At 37.5% G+C, this 22,600-nt stretch overlaps 1 protein-coding gene across 1 annotated transcript in view; it reads right to left on the bottom strand.

Annotated features, from left to right (window-relative positions):
• Window positions 1-22,600, bottom strand: part of si:ch211-186j3.6 (neural-cadherin) — a 217,331-nt gene that overhangs the window by 55,929 nt on the left and 138,802 nt on the right. Inside the window, exons 22-23 of the mRNA XM_027137161.2 lie at window positions 15,871-16,148; window positions 5,807-6,021 (exon numbers count right to left, since the gene is read on the bottom strand). Coding sequence (XP_026992962.1) covers window positions 5,807-6,021; window positions 15,871-16,148 — 493 coding nt within the window. The remainder of the gene's footprint in view (window positions 1-5,806; window positions 6,022-15,870; window positions 16,149-22,600) is intronic.

The following is a 22,600-nucleotide window of genomic DNA, read 5'->3' on the forward strand; positions in this document are numbered from 1 at the left end:
AATGTAATATATATATATATATATATATATATATATATATGAAAACTAGCGTTTTTCCCCTCTGCATTTCTTCCTGTATTACTGACTCTAAAAACCATCCATACATGCTGATCATTCTCTAGAACTGTGTTAGTTTACATAAAAATATTAAGTTTCTCAACAAAATAGGATTTTGTTGCTCACACTAAACTAAATTCATACAAGTTTCTAAATTACTACCAGATTGAGTTGTGTAGATGTTTTGAAACCTCTCAAGGATGCTGGCACTGATATGAACTATATCTAAAGTAATACATTTTAGAAATTGGGGGCACGGTGGCTTAGTGGGTACCACGTTTGCCTCACACCTCCAGGGTCGGGGATCGATTCCCGCCTCCGCCTTGTGTGTGCAGAGTTTGCATGTTCTCCCCGTGCCTCGGGGGTTTCCTCCAGGTACTCCGGTTTCCTCCCCCGGTCCAAAGACATGCATGGTAGGTTGATTGGCATCTCTGGAAAATTGTCCGTAGTGTGTGAGTGTGTGAGTGAATGAGAGTGTTTATGTGCCCTGCGATGGGTTGGCACTCCGTCCAGGGTGTATCCTGCCTTGATGCCCGATGACGCCCGAGATAGGCACAGGCTCCCCATGACCCGAGGTAGTTCGGATAAAGCGGTAGAAAATGAGTGAGAATGAGAGTGGTAGAATAGTGCAAAAACACCCGAGTTGTGGGTTTGACTCTCAGCTCAGGTGTGAACTGAATGATTGATTTTATTCAGGGCTTTGAAAATATATAATTAAATCATGTTGCATGTACGAAAACTAATTATGTTAATGTTACTCAGTTCAATCCTGTACAACTGATGTATGCATTCGAATGACGTAAATTCAACAAGCTTTTTTCTTCTGTCACTGTAATCGGAGGTGAGCGTCTGTGTCTCGCATACTGAATATTTGAACCCGTAGCTTTGGTTTTATAGAAATTCAGTCTGTGTTTTTTTAATTAAATGAATTATTGATATTAATTGTGTTTCTTATTATTTATCATTGCTTCTTGAGGGAAGTGGATAAATTATAACACAGTGTATTATTAAGGACTCAAGCAGGACCATAGCATCTGGGGATAGAGTTAATTGCATAGCCGGAAAAAAAAAAAAAAAAAAAAAAATCAGAATGTTAAATTAAAGAAATGGACAAACTGCATACAAAAACTGAATCTTTAAGACCCATTTTTTTGTTAGGCGGTCACTTTTCTTATTGCTTTCAACCTTTTTCTAGCTCTCCTTCTGTACCCCAAACTCTTTCTCTCTCAGTGTTAGACTCTTGTGTGCCTCTGCTAGCTTCATCTCTCTCCTGCTGTCTGTCTGTCTTTTTTACAGTGTTTAGCCACATACTCCACCCTGCTCAGGTAAGAACAAGCTGTGATGTGGTGTGAATGAGCTGGATTCAATTTAGATATGCTACTTGAAAATAAATAAATAAAACTCGCACAGCATTGGACACAGACACAAAATATGGTGCAAGCTGTGCAAAACTTTCCTTTCAATCGATATCGCATTGCCCCGTCTCAAATCATTCTCTTTCGCTCCCTGTTGCTCTGTCTTTCCACCCCCTCATCCTTCTTGCTCTATCCTCTAATCTCTCATCCCACACTGTGTGTCCCTGATCTACTGTGTGCATGCTTCTTTATTTCTTCTAATTATATCATTGTATGTCAAGTCCTTTTTAAATAATAAGTGGAATGTAAGTCAAATTATTTAATTCAGAAATACGATATAGAAGAATCCGATGCAACAACAGGTTAGCAATTCACGTTCCCATTAGCACTGGATCTCAAGTGTGTCATGCATTAAATGAAGCATTTTTTTTTCCTCATGCATTTTTAAGTACAGCAATCAGGGGGAGGATATGATGATGAGTCAGAGCTGCAGCAGACAATCGCTATTCAAGACACAGAGAGTGGGGGAAGTGAAGAGAAGGCTGTCAGAAATGTGGCTGCTGCATAAAAAAGCTGTCATTTAAATTGCTTAAGCGTTATATAAAGAGCTGTGAGTATCTGATATGATCTTGATCTTTAATCCTTACATTCTGTGCACCACACAAGCATGCACAGACACACACACACACACACACACAAACACACACATTTTATCTGTACATTCCCTTAAGTATTCAATCTAAAAATGTTTGGCTGTAACATCTCATCGATCCTGTGCTCAGGTTACTGTTTGTACATACTGAGATTCGCATGTTCCTCTGTCTCTGTGGGTTTCTTCCTGAGTTCTCTGGTTTCCTCCTGCCTCCCAAAAATATGGTGCTAGGTAGACTGACTGCTCTAGATGACCCAAAGATAAATCTGTGAATATTAACTCCTCAACTGTATTCTCGGTATCATCCAAACCTAACCAGTATAAAGCTGTTATTTAACAGGATGAATAAATACACTGCTAGAAACGTCTGATATAATAGAAAACAATTTGTTTCCAGTGTATTGCTTAAACAGTGGTCATAGATGGTACAGCACAACATTGCAACATTACGTGGCTCAACACAAGGCACAGCACAGCATGGTAATATTTCAGGAAGCAACGTTCCAAAATAAGTAAATACAGTTTTAGTTGAAAAGCTCTGTATAAGGTTCATATGGATATTTATCTAAAGCCAAAAATGTATCATACCTTGCTCTGCACCACGTTTCCTTCTAGTTCTAGCCACAAGCATGGATCAACTTGATCCACCATCTTTTAAAACACAATCAATGCTTCATGACGCTTCGCTATACTGCTGCCCAGGTCATGGACTAAACCTTCCCTGGTGGTCCACCACACAACTGAGCCACAGGTCATAAAATGAAGACCTACCTCTTCCCTGAACACTCAAACAAGCAGTAAATCTGTGCTTATATATCCAATCTACATATCCAATTATCCAGTCAGCCAATCATGTTAAAGCAGTGCAATGTATCAGGCAGATACACGTCAAGAGCTTCAGTTCAAACATGGTGAAACAAAAGAATGGGGAAAATGTGATTGCAATGACTCCAAATGCAGAAAATTAGTGCTGTCAGATAGGATAGTATGCGTATTTCAGAAACTGCTGATATCTTGGGATTTTTCCGCACAGTAAGCACCAGTCAGTTAAGGACTGGAAAAAGGGTTTTCATAGATATATTTTTTTTTCCAATTTTCAGGTGCATGGTTTTTATTTAGCCCACTGTTGTCTGGAGTTGTCATAGACCAAGGTACATTATGTTGTGCATTCAGAGATTTTTTTCTGCTCACCATGGTTGTAAAGAGTGGTTATTTGAGCCATTGTACATTTTCTGTCATTTTGAACAAGTCTCTTTTTCCCAAACCTTACTCTCATGGCTTTCTGTCTATAGCACAAAGTTGGATTACCGATCGGATTGTGAATAGTTCAATTCTTGAGCAAGTCTCTTAACCCTTAACTACTCAGATGTAATAAATAATGTTATAAAATTCTGTCAATGTACAATCATGTACAATTTTTGGCAGCATTCTGAATAAAGTTTGTTGTGAAAATCCCAGACTAGCAACTTCCAAAACAGCCAAACCAGCCTGTCTCACACCACCAACCAGGGCCACATACAAAGTCACTGATATCCCATATTTCTCTTTTTCTGATGTTTGATATGAACATCAACTAAAGCTCTTGGCATGATGATTTGATGCATTGGACAGCTGCCACTTAAGTAGCTGACTGGATGAATGTACAGGTATATAAATAAAATAGATAGTGCATGTATATGCATTTAAACACTGTAAGTTCACTGTAAACCTCCTACAGCTATAAATATGAACTTTTAGAATCACAAAGTAAAAAAAAAATCAATAAATAACAATTTAAAGACCTGAAATATCAAATCCTCTTAGAGCCAAATGTCTGTAGAACATTCACAAGGCTAATATTCATATCCACACCAAGCAAACTGAGAACGGAGCTATTCTTTAGAGAAGTATTCAGAGCATGCAAACGGACATGGCTGAGTTCATTAGAGCTGTAAGTGTGTAGACCCTATTGTAATTATTCTCTGAAAAGAAAGAAAAATAAAGCTTTAATGCATAATGAGTGTCGAGTGTCTTCGTTAACCTGTGACAAACTAAGACACAGGCTCTGCCTAATATGACAGAAGATTTTATATATCGTAGACTGGCTTGCACTTGCTAGACTTTTTCAATTTATACTGTGATTCTGGACTGCTGTTTGCTAAAGAAATCTCCACTGGGAGTTGCAGTCCCCAAACTTTTATATTAAAAACATTAAATCATCACTGAAGAGGGATGGGAGAGGGGGTCAAACTCTCACTCTCTGAGTCAAACAATCTCCCCCCCCCCCCCTCTGTCTCTAGCTCTCTCTTTTACACACACACACACACACACACACACACACACACACTCTCTCTCTCTCTCTCTCTCTCTCTCTCTCTCTCTCTCTCTCTCTCTCTCTCTCTCTATCCATTTAAGTTCAATTGAACAATTCTTCATTAGCATAAAAGTCACATTTCCACCAAATGAATTAACATAAATATAAATGCAAAAACAAATGGAGACAGAATAGGAGTATAAATAGAACAATAAGAAAATGTGATGTTATGTAATAAGAAAATTACATAAATCATCCACAGAGTTGAGCAGGACTTTTTTTTTTAAATAACACATTGCATTACGGTTATCCCTAGCGACAAGATCCCACAAATCGTTCACCTTTTATGTCGCTTGTAATTCTTTACTCACAAAACACAAAACGCGCATTATTTACATATTTTTTCCTGTATGCAAGCTAGAAACTAGAGACAGGAACTGTTTTTTAAAACAGTACACATCTCATTGATTTATTATTCAAGCAATCTGTTAAGATGTGCAGCTCAGTCTCGATCTCTGGGTAATGTTTAATTTTCAGTGTACCTTTAATTTGGAGAAAAAAAAGTTGATTTACAAAGAAACCACAACAGAACTTAACTTAACTTAAAAGCAATTATATTAGTAAAACCTGAGACATTCTGATTTATTTTTTTTTGATAAGTCAATCAATGTCCAATAAACTAATATGAGACTTGAGGTTCAATTTATTGTCTTAATTGATCTTCACAAGAGCTAAACCTCAAAAGCTGATAAGGCAAATCTCAGAACCTTTACATGCTCAGGAACAATGAACCTTGGCAAACAGCGAACGTTACAATCCTGAGTAGGCACTACTGTGAACCTTTCTGCTTCTTATAATACATCCATGATCATGCATAAGCAGGCAAACAATGATTAAAATGATTAAATCAATTGTGCGCTAAAGTAAAAGTTTCCTAACTGCCAACTAGACGATCTCATACCGTCTTTAGGAGATGAAAAAACTTTTCATCGTCAGCAGCCAATGAGGATGCAGAATAATTACCGTATTGTATATGGGAGCAATAAAACGCAACAGGATTTACTGTAGTGTAAGAGATAAAGCATGTAGTATGTTCTGGATACTAAGTGCGATCAGGTTATTTAGTATCTAGCAACAATGCCACTTATGAGCTTTGTTTTCTCTTGCTTTAATGTATAAGTAGTGAGTATTTTCTTTTAACTGACACCTTTTTATTTTACAGAAACAAAATTAGTTAAAATGAACAATGAAATTTTTGCCACAAGAGACCAGCTATATTTCAGAAATGTCGGCAGAAATAATCCCACGAGTTCCCATGAGTGTGTGCGGAACGTGGGCAAGAGGACCTCTAGCTAGGTGACCTTGGTGAAACTGTGCTGGCTCTGAATTTTTAACAAATTATTTTCCCCCATCTCTTTGCAGTAGAGAAAAAAAAATTGTATACGTTACCAATAGCCATGAAATCCTCAGGTTCCCAGGGTTGCAAAGGCGCGAGTGGGCCGCTGTAGAGCAGCAGACCGTCTGCCACCTCTGTGATGAACTCCAAAGAGAGATGGCTCTCAAAGCATGGCCTTATGGGAGGAAACCAAGCATAGCCGTTGCCATGGAAACTATGTTTGGTCTGCTGACATTCAGGTCCATCAAACTGTGCTGGGCACTGACATCTACAAAACAAATAAAAAATAAATAAAACAATACAGCAAGGTGAAAAAGTCTGACTTCACTGTTTTTATTGAATCATTTCTCTCAACTAAACTTACTCTATAAATATGTACAGAGACATATTTGTCTTATTATGTTTTTTTTTTGTTTATTTTCCTTTTTTCTATAAAAGAATAATTTTCCACAAGTATGACATCCAGTGGTATCACACACATCAGTTTGACATTTTCTCTTTCAAAATTTTTTCATGTCACTTTGAGAAGAGTCTAATTATATATTTTTTTTCTTCTTTTCTTTTCTTTTCTTTTCTTTTCTTTTCTTTTAATGTAATGATGATTCTGTCTTTGCAGGTCTTTTCCTCCACATTTATCACTTATTCTTTCTCTCTTTGTCTTATGCATCAATGCCTGCCGTTTCTAGAAGAAAGCTTTACTCTCTCTCTCTCTCTCTCTCTCTCTCTCTCTCTCTCTCTCTCTCTCTCTCTCTCTCTCTCTCTCCCTTCCTTCCTCCCTCCCTCCCTCCTTAAACTGTACATTTCTGATTGTGGGATTGAAAAAGATTGAAAGGGAAATGTTGTTGTTAAACGATGGCTTCTTAACACATCTAACTGATGCAGGAGCAAACTTTACTCAGGTGAGTCAATATGTGTGACACAGCATAATGTGACCTGCTAATCAAAGCTAGGCCTATTTACTAGCACAGTATACTGAACAGGAGACAAGAGACAAAAGATATGATGTGCTAATGGGATCCCCAAGGCCTTGCTTCATTTAAGAAGCTTCCACCAATTCAGTACTATTTTCATGCAATAAAAACAAACCATTTATCAGGCTGTATAATGTCAAGGTAAAAGAGATAGCTTCAAAAACAAAGTTAACCCAAGGGACATTTTAAAGAATCCAGTTATGAAAAGTAAAGGACAAAGTAAAAGATACAATACCAGGGCAACAATACAATCTAACCAAACAGCCGTCCTGCAACAATGCCAGCTGTCCGTGAATAAAAACACTGGATCGTTTCACAAAATGTTTATGACAGTGTAAGATGTCCAGATACACACCCGACAGTAGACTTCTTTATCGGGGGATTACGATGCCTCAGATTGTTCTTGCTTTTGCACCATTTACAGAGCATTCATCACACGCATGACAACGGGATATGAGTGCAGAATGGAATTCTAATGTGCACCAGCAGAGAAATTTACTGTGATAATATGCCGTTATTGCATTCCTAATATGGGGACATTGATTAATGTCAGTCTCTTGAAGAACCCAATCCAGATAGCTTTCCAGCCCAATGCAGCTAATTCTTTCCCCAGACACACATACAGGACATGAGACAGGGCTGGTCTGCTGGCAATAAGGCGACATTTCACCCTACAATCAATACAATAAAGGGTGGAATTGTCTGGAGGACAGCATCGTTTTAAGCTAAGGTTTCATAAAAAGCCACTCTGACTTTGGGTTAGCCAACTTCTTGTTTTGAATATGAGTCAGGTTACACTTGAGCCATGGTATCTAGTGTTGATTTGAATGGTTGCCTTTCTTAACCTGCTCACACATGGTCAATGATGAATAGCTTGAGTATTTTGCATGGAGTCTTTAAGCATAGAGCAATACATTCAAGTGACAGAAGCAATAACAAAGGAACTGGACCATCATAGAGGCTGAAAAATGAGAATACTACAGAGATAGAGCAAATAGGCTAGACGGGAAAGAATGCTAGCAGCTTATGTAATTGTGGTTTCTTGAAAACCAGACAGCTACCAGGGTTGGTGAGTATTGAGTATTGAGACCTCACATATTAAAAAAGTTACTATAAAACACAGTGTTTAATATAAATACTAACCATTGTTCCCTGGAAGCTTTTGTTTCTGTTTGGTAAGATTTTAAGTCAAGCGTTTTGAAGCCCGAGTCAGGTGTTCAATTCAGTTGTCATTAAAGATTCCTGTGCTGACTTATACTAGAATGTCATAAAAACTAACTCAAAGCCATATAATGAGTATTAATGTGCCATAGTTTTCTAATTGGGGTAAACGATAAACATAAAAAGTTGTTATGGAAAAAAATGTATCCAGGTATCAGTTAGCCCTATGAGTAGCTTTATGTAAAGACCTTTAAGTAACGTTCATGTTTACATAATTCACTTTCTTGGCTGAAATCTGTAATTGTATATGTTGTAGATGTTTAGATGCTGTAAATGAAGCAGTAAAAGGTACCGTTGAAAGCTTAGAAGTCTTGGAGAGAGAGGAGAAGAGCGAGAGAATAAAGGGTAAGGTAGACCGAGTGGGACTGCTGCCAAAATGCCATTTAATCTTTGCACTTTCACCAGTATTTGATAAGCATCAACTATGCGGAAAACGGTCATGGTTTCAAAGATTAGGTTCAAAATGTCACAACACTAAACCAGCAAAGCCACCAAGGCATCAGATCATGTTCTCCCAAGCTGATAATCAAAGTTTTGGCCTCAGGGTACACAGCAGGGTCATCAGCAAAAGACCCTCCAATCTTCAAAGCAACATATTTCTCTGAGTGAATGTGAAAGGAGTTTAGAAAGCTGGTGTTTCCTCAGCAATTCAGAGAATATCTTACACCCTAAATCAGATTATTTGGCCAATTGACAGAATCCAAGCCTTACTTTCAATCTTGATTAGCTAAACTCATCCCTGTCACTCCTAACCAGCATGTTTTATTAATTTCTTGTTCTTGTAGCCAGAATATTGTAAAAAATATGACAATTCATGTTCAAATCCTGTTATTAATCCTCCATCAGTGAGTCACTGGCCTCTTTATTAGGTCTCTGGCTACTTTATTAAGAAGCAGCAGTTAATGTTAGGAAATAGATCTTTGACTATGTCATGCATAGTTTTAGGTACCAGAGGCTGGTGTGTATATTTTATACATTATGGATCTTTGGGGATTGACATGTGCAATAGTCTTTACACAGAACAATTGAAAATATAAAAATACCCAGTGCAGGTAAAAAATAATACCCAGTGCAGAGCAGTTCTACACATGGAAACAGCTTTCTGATGAGAAAGTTCAGAGAGGAATGGCCAGACTAGACTGGTTCAGGCTGACAGGAAGGCTCCTGTAACATTTTAGTATGGTGTTTCTAAATAAAGTGGCTGGTGAGTGTGCATGTGTGTGGTCTTTAAATCCCGAGGGTCATTTATCAACCACTTGGCCAGCTTCAGGTATGCTTTTCGGGTCTGTGCCACATATTTCCTCTTCATGGATCAAATGAATAAACTAAACACAGCTAGCCTGTGCTATTGCAAAGCGATAACATGGGTCTTGTCTGGTTATCTCTTTCAGAAAGGCTCACATCTGTGCTTCGCGGTACAAGAAAAGAGCAGAAGGAATCTATCTAAAGTGTGCACCACATTGGACACATTGCAGCTAGTCCACTGGGATATACTGCTACTGCGTCATCCTGCTAGTCGTGTATGGGCTTCTGCTTGATGTCACTCTGAAAAAATTCAGATACTGTCAATGTGGCTAATCAGCTTAGTACTATTTAATCAGCTGAGGACAGTGAGGTGGAAAATCCTCAGTGAGGTACAGTACCTTCCACCAGAGGAAATTAGTGCAGTAGGGACAAAAGTTTTGATACAGTTATATTTATGCAGCAAACAAGGTACATTTCTAAATCAAAGCGTGAATATTTTTAAATAAGTAAAGGGTCATATTTTATGCATGGGTTATAAAATGTGACACAGATCACAGCATTGGCTTATGTGGGTGCTCTCAGCCCTTTTGTCACCTGGAAAAGACTACAGCAAATTAACATCTGTTATTGATAAATAAATAAATAAATAAATAAATAAATAAATAAATAAATAAATAAATAAATAAATAAATAACAATCAAAGAAGCAGCCAAGTGCTTATAGTTTTAAAAATATGTGAAGAAGTCTAGGAATAGAACGGGAAGTCTGCCTATAAATGTTCTGCCACCGCAAGAAACATTTCTGTATCTAACGCAAAGGACATAGACATGTTTTTATCTACATTTTAATCCCCCGATAAAATACCATATTAAGTAAGCAACAGGTTCAACAATTTTACTGGTAAAAAACAATAAGTCTGTCTCTTTTTGATTTTGTCACACAGTAAATGTCAAGGTTTGAACAGTTTGTTGTATATACGCAGTAGCAAAACAGATATAAGCCATTTTGATATCTGAAATGCTAAACGCTAGTCGTTGGCATAGATAGCAAGAGGGAAACGTCAGTATAAAAAAGTCTGTAGTTTTTATATCTATATACATGTATGTAGGTAAGTACAAATAAAGGGTAGGGATATTTTAAAAGTTTTAGGGTCCTTTATTAGATCTTATGTCTCTGCCTAGTACAAGCACTTTACCCTTATATATAGTATAATCATTAACATACTTTAAAAAACATTACTTTTGCATTAAAGTTAGAATTCACTTACCATTTCCTGCTTAAACCATATTTTTTTCCCCACAAATCATCACAGCATCCAAGCTACTTTGTTTCCTAAACATATTCCACCTTATAAAATATATGAAACATTCAACAGAAAGTTGATTTTCCTGAAGATCATATGAAGAACAAAAGCATGTATCAGATTCTGACATCGAAGCTTGAAATGTCAAATTATAGTCTGAAAGTAAATCTTTTTTAAAAGTATATGTCCTTTTAATCTTCATGCTAGTTAACCACATTTTGTTAATTTGCTAAATCTATGCTTAAAGTAAAACCTGTTACTATCAACCTTGTTACAAATTTAAGAGCAATGCATGTTCAGCTGCATGTTTTTATACATTTAGTGTTAAAAATGGTACAACGTTACGTTCCAACGGCTGAATAGCAGTCCAATCATAGAACCACTCTCTCTGAATGTGTGAGCACGTTGTTTTGCACATAAAGAGCAACACAGAAACTGTGAGAACCAAAGAACAGGCCAGAGAAAACAAGCATGACTCTTACTGTAGTGTGTAAACCAGTACTGTTACTAGACCACACTCTACACAAAATAAAAGTTATATATATATATATATATATATATATATATATATATATATATATATATATATATATATATATATATATATAGCCGATAGGTAAGGGAAAGGCTATGTTCATGACACAAATCGCTCTAAAGCACACAACAATCAAGTGCCAATGCACAGCTTTATTTGCTCTATTTGATTAAAAACTGAAAAGAAAATGAATAAAGAAAATAAAGAACCCATGATTATACAGTACGTTGGAAACTATTCTAAGAGTTGCCTTTCAGACAGTATTCAGTTTCACCTTTAAGGACAGATGAATGGAAAAAGATGTGAAGTTGAACAGCAGCTCCAGATTGCTGATGAATATGGATTTTTCTTTCCCCCAGTGGTGTTTCTTTTTTTTTTTTGTTCAATTGCCTAATTAATGAGATGAGACGTGACAGTATGACTTCTCTCCTCTGCCATCTATCACAGATCATGGGACATGAACATGTCCGTATGTTTCTGTTTTTTGTTTATGAAGTGTGTATTTGTGTGTATGAAGTGGTGCTGATTCGACAATCACCGGCTATGCTTAAATAGCAAGCTTTCTGTCAAGCTGAATTCATTTAATTAAGGCTGTATATTATGAATAAACTGTTCACATGTACTCGGAACTCACATGTACCTGAATCACTTTGCTCTGTTTAAATATCAGAAGTTAAAAATTCTCAGTGAGCATATACAGTAAGCATCTGATTCACATCAGTACAACAAAACATCAAAAATGATCTCCACCAAACATCATGTAACCAATCCCACCTCCACCACTACACTATATGTGATTAAGATTGATGTATAATGTATATGTATGCCTTTTGTTTTTAACATATCGTGTCAAATTCATTTTTACATTTCATGTATATGATCAAACTGACGATTCCCATCAAATAACTTTTATTTCTCTTCATCTCACAGTCAAGTCCCAATAAACTGGTATATTAATGGGGTTATTTTCAAAACGTAGAAAGTCTCCGCAGTCTCTGTAGCCTAAAAGATACTTCTCACCTTTGTTATCGATGGCTATTGTAGTAATGTCTGAGTGGACTATTCTGCAAGATTCCCATATCAAACATTCATTGCATCAATAAAAAAAAATCCTATCAAAGACTCATGTGGGGCAATTCCATTAGAAATCCATCAAATGCCTTTGAAACGAATTACAAGCCACCTGTTAACCCATTAGAACCCTTACTCTGTGATATTATGACATTTTCAAAACACAAAATGCCATTACTAATCATTATAGCCCATTACAAAACCACCAGGAACCAATGAAGAGACGCATTTTCCACAATTTCTTGTATGGAAGAGCTATATAAACCAGTTAGATAGCACTTTCCATCTGAAAATTCATCCAGATTGACTGTAAATGATTTAGTCTTTTTCCTTTTTTCTTAATTGAGTTATTAGTCATTATTGGGCTGTAAATGTAGATACCTATATATTGATGCTAGAAAATATAACTGCCTATGATGAGGCATGGATGACATGTGTGTGTTTATGGAAGTGTTGATTGCCACCTGATACATTATGCAGCAATCAAATGCACGCATTTAATTTTAAACAAGCTCTTTGGAATACACTAGTTGATATTGATGATGTGTTTGTTGCTCTGCATTACTAATGACCCTACGGGATATTAATTATACTGCTTTTGTAAACATGTCGCATTATTAATGCAGAAACGTAGCTGCTTTCCTACTCTCTATATTCATTCTATACTATGTACAACACCCAATGAAATACTAAAGCACATTAAAAGTCAAATCTCTCACATGCTCATATAGAGTTGCTTCCACATAATTGAAAGGGATCAATTACATCAGGAAGGAACAGGGCTCCCTTAGGCAATAAGTACAACCTGTTGCAAAATCTCACATCATTTCCCATAGAAACAGATTCCCAGAGTTGGTTTTAATGAGAAATTAAAGATGTGAACTATATACTGTCTGCCAGCAATCCCCTGAGTGACAAACGGAGATTTAATTATTAACTAAACTTTCATACTAAAAATAATAATAATAAAAAAAAAATCCAAATATAAATCCTCTCCCATCCATCACTGTTCCTCCCTCCCTTTCCCTGTGTATTGTTATTCTGTAAAGAAAATCGATAGTCGTGCAAGACCTTGGTAATTGAATTGAATAGCAAGCAGAAGAAAAGCTTGCCGCACCTCATATTTGCAAGAACTCTCAGTGGTGAGAGGATTAGCCTTACAAATATTAGAAGAGATCTATCTGGAAAGTTCACTTGAGCTTGAGTCATTTGGCATTCTTGAAGATGCCGTTGAGCATGAGAACGAGAGAGAAGGGAACAAGAGCTAACTCTTTCATGGTGTTTCATCATACTATTTCATCATACTTTACAGAGGCCCAACTTCTAATATGTTTGCTGCTTTTAGCCTTTTGCTTAAGTAGTGTTAATTGACCATGAGCGCATAAGCACTGGCCTAATAGAACAAAACTCTCCATCTCCAATCCAATACATTATACTGCATTCAGTCGAAGATTCTGCTTAAAAATCTGTGAAAAATTCTGTTAATCCGAATTGCATACTAAGCTAGTGACCTAATGAGCTTCCAGATACTAGTTAGACACACTCTCCGAATTCTAAAAATATGTTGTTGACCGTGTAACTTGATCTACACAGACGAGATTCTCCACAAGTTGCGGACATTGAAAACCTTGTTTACCTGATTGCTAAGGCAAGAGGGTGATGATGTGCGCATTGCTATAAAAGGATTGGACTTTTCCTGCAATATCTAATCATATCCATTTTCCTTCCCTTTGTGTAATTCCACATTTTACTGTATGTATTTTCAATTGTAATTGACAAAAATAATCATCTCTCTTAATAACCTTACAAAAAAATGCAGGTTTTTTTCTGTTATACTTTTATATTCATCAGACTTCCCATGATGCTATAGTGTGACTGTAGTGTGTCACACTAGATTGTCATCGGGCATCAAGGCAGGATACACCCTGGAGTGCCAACCCATCACAGGGCACACACACACTCTCATTCACTCACACACTACGGACAATTTTTCCAGAGATGCCAATCAACCTACCATGCATGTCTTTGGACCGGGGAGGAAACCGGAGTACCTGGAGGAAACCCCCGAGGCACGGGGAGAACATGCAAACTCCACACACACAAGGCGGAGGCAGGAATCGAACCCCCAACCCTGGAGGTGTGAGGCGAACATGCTAACCACTAAGCCAACGTGCCCCCCCCATTAAACATGCTGAGTGAAAATATAGATGCTAGTTTGACTATGGTCACAACACCACAGCTAAGGGCGGGAATACTGACCAGTTACTTAACTGAGTCAAGGAATTATTTAAATGCATGCATGGAATTATTTAATCATGTACTTTATTGTTGCTTTCAGTCTAAATAAAGCACTCAACTTGCTAAACAGCTAACACTGTTATTAAATTACAACTATTACTTTTTATCCTAGACAATTTAGTTGGAAACACAAGTTGTAGTTGTATCTACATCTTATCATATGGCATATATAAATATATTGTTTATTAAAACTGCTTTGTTTTATTGAATATTACATGAAATGTGTTACCATATGTACATGTATAAAATATAATAATTACTAAAATAAATAGACTAAATAGACATGACAATTGAACACATGAGGAACAGGTGTGCAGAGGCAGGGAGGAAGTGACAAGGGTGGGGCAGACACGTGAACATAGAACGTAAACAAAAGCACGTGGCCAAAAGTCCGGGCTGAGTCCTGACAGCCATGTGTTTGCACTCCAGATGATTGCATAGACTGTTACTTTTTCCTATTTTAATATATTGCTTCAACATTAATTTCATTTTTTAATCTTTCTATTTTACGTTCAGTGGACCTCAGTTTATGTCCCGAAGCATGCTACATGTTTGACATGATGGACCCATGGAACATCTCAGCTTTCAATCTGTACAACAGTATGAACTGTATGAATCATTCTAAATGACTCATGAATCTTTAAGAAAGTAATACTGGATGAATCAATCAAACCAGATTCATTTTTTTGGGGGGGACTTCCACACCAACCTGTGTACCCTGTTATGGCCTGTAGTACTGTCTACACCCCCCACAATATCATAGCAAAATCTAAAGCAAAAGCACCCAGTAAACTGTCATTTGCACCCCGTAAACTATTTTGGCACTGACACCTAATTTCAAAATTATAGTACTAAAGTATATGAAAAGACATGAATCTGTCTAAATAACACCAAAGCCAGTTAGTTAGCTTGCTTACTCATTTGATGGCTGTGTAACATGAGTTCATTTCAGGAAATAATTAAATACAATAACAAAGATCACTAATTAGTACATCATAATCATAATAAGGTGCATCATAATCTAATTGATATTTTACAAATTACCAGAATGTTTGAAAAAAGGAAGAGAATGTACAGTACTAAAAAAAGTGTATAAAAATATGTTGGTTTGTTGGAGCATTGCCTTGTGCAGTTCTTTCTCTTTTTTTCCCCCTCTTTGTTTTTGGGCTCTGCTTCTATTTTCATAATCAAAAAATTTAACTATTTTAACAAGTATGCTGTTGGTTACTGCACTGTTACAAATGAAATTTGATTACTGGCAACTTCTACATCACCTGATGAAATTTCCCCAGATTCCCCAGAGCGCTACAGAATTGTAAAAACATTAATTACTGTTTATTTTCCATGTTATTACCCCAAAAATACACTACATTTCATGAGGAAAATTTCCCATTGAATGTAATAAATGAGCCAGCCCTTATCATTCTATGGCACACACACACACACAACCGCACACCATGGACACGGTCTAACCTGTATCCGTTTTGTGTGTCCACACACACTCCTCCGTTGTGGCAGGGGTTCCTGGGGTAGGTAGAGCAGCCCTGGTGCAGGTGTTCTCGGGCTGAGCAGCTGCACACAGCTGTGGACTCCAGTGACACTGATACCAGAGCCATACTGTCTGAGTCCACCACGGAGGGTCTCTCGCTCACACTTAGCCTGTTGATACAGCCTCCCCCTCCACTGCAGTCCACTGCCGCACACTCGTCCACATGCACCTGGGTGACATTCACCTGCAGGAATGACTGCAACTTGAGACAGAAAGAGTGGGGAGAGAAAAATGTATAGAGAGATAGAGAGTAGGGTATTAAAGAGTGCATGCATAAAAAAATAATGAAAAAGAGATTCTTTCAATCAATGTTATGCTTTGATCACGGAACTGGAAAAGATAAGAAATAAGAAAATAAATTGAAAGAGGTCCTATTCTCCAGGATTATCATACAGAGCAGCAAACAACAGTCACAAACCTATGTAAAAAACCCAAAACACATCGACAAAAAAAAAAGAGTGAAAGCGAACAAAAGAAAGGACTTCACAGTCCTCTCAGGTAAAACTCATACTACAGTAAACACACTCATCAGCACACTCCGTTTCATCTCCTGCCACTGTGACCACTTGAGGGTTTATCCCATCCTGCACTTTTTCTGAAAGCACATAAACAGCAAGAGCTTAACCTGTGCTCTGTGCTTCAACAGCAATTTTTTTAGCAGCTTGCTACAGAGTGTGTATTGTCCTGTGATTGAATGGCTGTCCTCTAGCCAGAGTGGATAGGTATGGATAAGTGTAGTCATACAGGCCAAAGGATATACAAGGAAGAGAGTGTGAGAGATGAGACTGTGCCTTAGCTCTGAATGCAACTGGATATGTAGCTCCTTTCTGCTCGTAAGAGGAAATCCATTTGCTTTAATGATATTTGGAGAAGCAGTGACAGGTCGAGCTAACGTCATGGTGCAGCTGCTGAGAGGACCTGCTAGATTAGTGCTCAAATGGCTGATTAATGATAGTGGCCTGCTCCGTTGTGGCACAGAATCCAGGCATTGAGGCACCATGAAGATGGTACAGCTCACCATGCCTGAAATGAGACAAGACACTGTCACAGTGCATATACATCCAGTAAGGAAGTTTCTCAAGTTTTATCTTCTATCTATTCTCCCTCTGCTTCACTGCCATGGATGCTTATAAAAGCAAGTACAATGTAATGATTGAGCATTGGTTCTACACAGTGGCGAGTTCCCATTGCTACCATGTGCTAATAGCCTCCAGGCTGTGTAAGGGCTATTTGATCATGAAGGAAGGAGAGTGATGGGGTGCTGCACAAGATGACCTGGCCTCCACAGTCACCGGACCTGAACCCAATCAAGATGGTTTGGGGTGAGCTGGACCGCAGAGTGAAGGCAAAAGGGCCAACAAGTGCTAAGCATCTCTGGGAACTCCTTCAAGACTGTTGGAAGACCATTTGGAAGACTAGGAGAATTAACCCCCATGCGCCACATATTTTGGTGGGGGGTGAGGCAAATACTCTATTTATTCTTTGTTTAACAAGCCTCGTCTACTGTATGTTTGTTTATCAAGTTTTTAACTTTGCTCTGTTTACTTACTTTGATCTACGTGTTTTGCCCTAGCCCTAGTCACTGCTGTTTGCGAATCACCTGAACCTTGCCTCGTCCTTTGTTTTTGCCCACGCTGGTTCTCTGACCCAACAGCTTGTTGATCGCTCAAGCATTGTTTTTTGACCTTGCCTTTGCCTGATGTTTTGGAACTGTTCATTACTCTCAGTAAAAAGAGCATTTAGCAGCATGTCCTCATATCAAGTAGTAGTAGTAGTAATAGTAGTAGTAGTAATAGTAGTAGTAATAGTAGTAGTAGTAATAGTAGTAGTAGTAGTAATAGTAGTAGTAGTAGTAATAGTAGTAGTAGTAATAGTAGTAGTAATAGTAGTAGTAGTAGTAGTAGTAGTAGTAGTAGTAGTAGTAGTAGTAGTATTAATAGTAGTAGTAGTAATAGTAGTAGTAATAGTAGTAGTAATAGTAGTAGTAGTAGTAGTAGTAGTAGTAGTAATAGTAGTAGTAGTAATAGTAGTAGTAATAGTAGTAGTAATAGTAGTAGTAGTAGTAGTAGTAGTAGTAGTATTAAGAGACAACACTTGAATCATTAACTCATTTTTTTTTCCATAACTGACTATAACACAAATATTTGCCTAAATTTCTAGAGCAAAAGTGAACAACATATCCCTCATTGGTTTTTGCACTTTGTACCTAATTTTGAGTTGAATGTTCAGGCTCTTAAATCTTTAAGCCTCGGTTCACTAAATGAAGGTAATTAAATTGCTTTTGTGAATAATGTAAACCTGGTCAATATGACCATATTATCACAGAAAGCATAGATGATTAATATATAATGCATTAGCACCAGTATAAGCATCACAGCAAGCTAATGGGATATTTCAGACAATTTCCTTTTTAATTAAACAAGATATCAGAAAATATATTATGTCTTGCTGGCGAATTGCTTTCTCATTGTAATCAAGCCATAGTAGAATTTACTTGCAACTGGACTGCAACCACATGGCTCAGATGTTCTCATCTGAGTAAGAATGGTGTGTTTATTGCTGACCAACCAAAAGTAGGTTCTTCATGTTTCATCAGGTTTTACTTTACATATCTTAAAGTGCTGGGTATTTTTGGGGCAATTGGGGCATGGACATGAAAATTACTCCTAGAAAAGCAGTCTGAGAAAGAGAGAGAGAGAGAAAGAGAGAGAGAGAGAGCGAGAGAGAGAGAGAGAGAGAGAGAGAGAGAGAGAGAATATATTATGTCTTGCTGGCGAATTGACTTTTGTACCCTCACTTGTGATTGTATACTTTTAGTGTAGTGTAGTGTAGTGAACATAATGAACATTTTATATAAATAATAAATGAAGGGAGAACATGTAAAACGCTTACTTTGACACTAATCTAGGCTTAGGATCAAACTCTGAGGTTGGGAGCTGAAGATACTGTATCTGTATTTGTTAACAATACTTCTTGTTACTTTTTGGTAATATATGAATATGAATATGTGGCGGAAAAACTTCTATAAATCCAAGGACAGAAAACAACAAAGGGTCTCAATGTCACTATGTTTATAGTAGCACGTGTCCTACTGTATCACAGCACTGTTGAATCTGATTGGTGCTTTTCCTAATATGTCATCAGCACATACGTTATCAAATTGACAGTGGTACATCATCTTACATGACGATTATTTTCCTAGCATATCGTGTCCTGTAATGTTTTATTCAGTACTTAATAAATCCTCTTGTCTAATTTGCAATTGATCTGACCCCTGTATCGAAAGCGATGAGTCTAACATTCCTCACACAGACAGTGAAGGTTAAAATGTTCAATAACACCACTGGCCAAACTCCCAGTGCTCTCTAGCTGTCGCTCTACCATTCTCCAGGGACCTGGAGGCTTTTCTATTTACCATACAACGTGTGGCCAGCATAGGGCACACAGGCCTCTAACTGCCACTTTCATGTGCTAATGCTTGGTAAGAAGGTGATTTGCATGCATTACCTGTGAGGTTAACCACCAAAAAAGAGGTCTCATTTCATCAGAGCTCAGAGACATCCGATCAGCCCTGGCTTCATATCACCAGACTAGACGGAGTAACAGAAGCCCACACATGGGAGCCGGGGATCTGCACACAGCCCGTAGCTACTTGACGGAAAATCTAATCATGCTAGCTGGCTCTTGCTCATCTTTCTCTCTCTCTCTCTCTCTCTCTCTCTCTCTCTCTCTCTCTCTCTCTCTCTCTCTCTCTCTCTCTTGCTGTCTCTCTCGATCCTCCAGGCTGTCTCCAAATGGTTGTATTTGTAGTGCAAGTCCGGTTCTTTTTCAGAGTTAATTTCCAAAAACCTCCTTGAAAACCCAGAGGAATTGGACCTACAATACCTACAATTCCCACAAGGACACAGACTACAGAAGCATCCTTGGCATTCTGGAGATTGTTCAGAAAGCAGATAATACACAAATATGAAATAATAATAATAATAATAATAATAATAATAATAATAATAATAATAATAATAATAATAATAATAATAATAAATAAATAAACAATCAATCAAACCAACAAACATACAGTACAGACAAAGACAGTGGTCACAGTTTTACTTTTTTATAAAGTGAAATATTTTGATTGAGTCTAGTTGTACACTGCCCATGTTGCTTGTACAGGGGCTTGTATTGATACAAACTATTATTATTATTATTTTTTTATTTATGGGTTGTTTGCTGATCCACATATCCAGAACACATTTCTGGCAGTATTAAAGCCCTCATTTGGCTCAGTTTAGCAACCTGATAAACAAAAAAAAATTCCACCTGCAATCCAAAGCACACAGCATGTTAGGTTTAGTTCATGCATTTGGAATGATAAACGGTGGAATTGCTTTCTCATTGTGAACAAGATATAGTAGAATTTACTTGCAACTGGACTGCAACCACATGGCTCAGATGTTCTCATCTGAGTAAGAATGGTGTGTTTATTGCTGACCAACCAAAATGCACCATAGAGGAAACACAACAAGGTTTTTAGTCAAACATGAAAGCACCATAAATGTAAGTAGGTTCTTCATGTTTCATCAGGTTTTGCTTTACATATCTGAAAGTGCTGGGTATTTTTGGAGCAATTGTGTTCTGGTAAAGGAACTTCTCATGGACATGAAAATTACTCATAGAAAAGCAGTCTGAGAAAGAGAGAAAGAGAGAGAGAGAGAGAGAGAGAGAGAGAGAGAGAGAGAGAGAGAGAGAGAGAGAGAGAGAGAGAGAGAGAGAGAGAGAGAGATGCAAGACTATACCCTGCCAGGGACTCGAAGACGAGAACAACATATTCTCAGCACCAAATTACGCACACCGCTGTGATTTTCTCTCTGACGTTACTGCTTGCATGCTCTTTCTGAACTTCGCATAATGAGCAACAGGTGTGACATTCAGCATGACAATCCTTATAATCACAACAACTGCTCAGGTCCTCAAAGCATGCATCTTGAAAAAACAACAACAACAACAACAACAACAGTGAAATAGCACGTATTTGTGAGAGCTCGGCCCCATCTTTCAAATCAGCCTGAACAAAAAGGGTCAATGCAAAATACTCCAATTATTCATTTGGCACATAATTACTGCAGCTGGTAACGTTCTGTCTAGCTTCTGAAAATCTAAGCCCTGAAATCTTACGAGCTGCAACGCTGTTATGCACACATGAAAATGCTAAAATCTGTTTTGTCTGAGAAAAAAAACATGTTTTGCACCCCATTTCATGCTCCAGCGCCTGCGTGCAACAGATAAAAAGCTTCTCCCTGTAATGAGCAACTTGTGTTCTCAAGCTTTCTCAAATCACGTCTTCACACACTTTTAATGCAGGTAGTGTGTTCATCCTGGGAAATTCAACAAGATGTAGTGTTAGTTACATTTAAAATTAGCTATGCCTTTAGGGGCAGCAGCAACTGTAATTACATTTATTTATACAGTATAATAGATGTAGGGACAAAAAACTGCTCCTTACCGATTAGAATTTATACACCTTCAGAGACCTATTCCAAATTTCTGCACAAATTTACGGACTTCCTGATATCACAAATAGAGAAAAGATCCCTGCCTAATTTCACCTGAACTGCATTTTAGCCATAATACACACTACTGTACAAATGTATTAGACACATGCCTAGAAGTGCTAATTAACCTTTTATAGTTTTCTTTAAAACTATTGCTAATACTTTTAATTTAAATATAGTATTGATAATTAACAGAATTAAAAGAACACTATGAAGAGAGGTATTCTGTAAAAATTAAACAGAATTAATATGCAGGCACGTGGCTTAGTGGTTATCAAGTTTGCCTCACACCTCCAGGGTTGGGGGTTCGATTCCCACCTCCGCCTTGTGTGTGTTGAGTTTGCATGTTCTCCCCATGCTGCGGGGGTTTCCTCCGGGTACTCCAGTTTCCTCCCCCGGTCCAAAGACATGCATGGTAGGTTGATTGGCATCTCTGGAAAATTGTCCGTAGTGTGTGTGTGTGTGTGTGCCCTGCTATGGGTTGGCACTCCATCCAGGGTGTATCAGGCTCCCTGTGACCCGAGAAGGTCGGATAAGCGGTAGAAAATGAATGAATGAATATGCAATATGATAATCTTTTCCTTTTTTTTTTTAATAGTTTGTGCAGATTCATAAGTAAATCAGTTGGTTAGTTTATTGAAGAATGAATTTTAGAGAATCTGCTACAGTTCTGCTGGACATTTTAACTTTCTTTGTTTTGTCTACAAAATAGTCTGTCGCATAATAGTTATAGATGTTAAGCATAAAATGTATTTAATGACAGACAAACAATGCTCTGTGACAAGGTTCTCTAACACCTACAATTTCTTTTTGTACTGATGCAATAATAAACGTACTAATAATTGTACTAAAAATGCATTTTTTTTTTTGCATAGTATTAAATGCAATTCACCTTACTACAACATTAAAATCCAGCTCATGGCAGTTTAGCTTTAATAAGAATCTCCCAGATTTATTACTCTTATTTACTCTTACACCCGATTCGATTCAATTCAATTCAATTCACGATATACTACAACATACACTTTATGACATAATGTGTTTCTTAGGAGAAAAATAATCAGGGAGGAAAACCTACAACTCTGTTTTTGTTCCTTAAATAGAT

This window comes from Tachysurus fulvidraco, chromosome 1, assembly GCF_022655615.1.
Source record: "Tachysurus fulvidraco isolate hzauxx_2018 chromosome 1, HZAU_PFXX_2.0, whole genome shotgun sequence".
NCBI classification, from domain to species: Eukaryota; Metazoa; Chordata; class Actinopteri; order Siluriformes; family Bagridae; genus Tachysurus; species Tachysurus fulvidraco.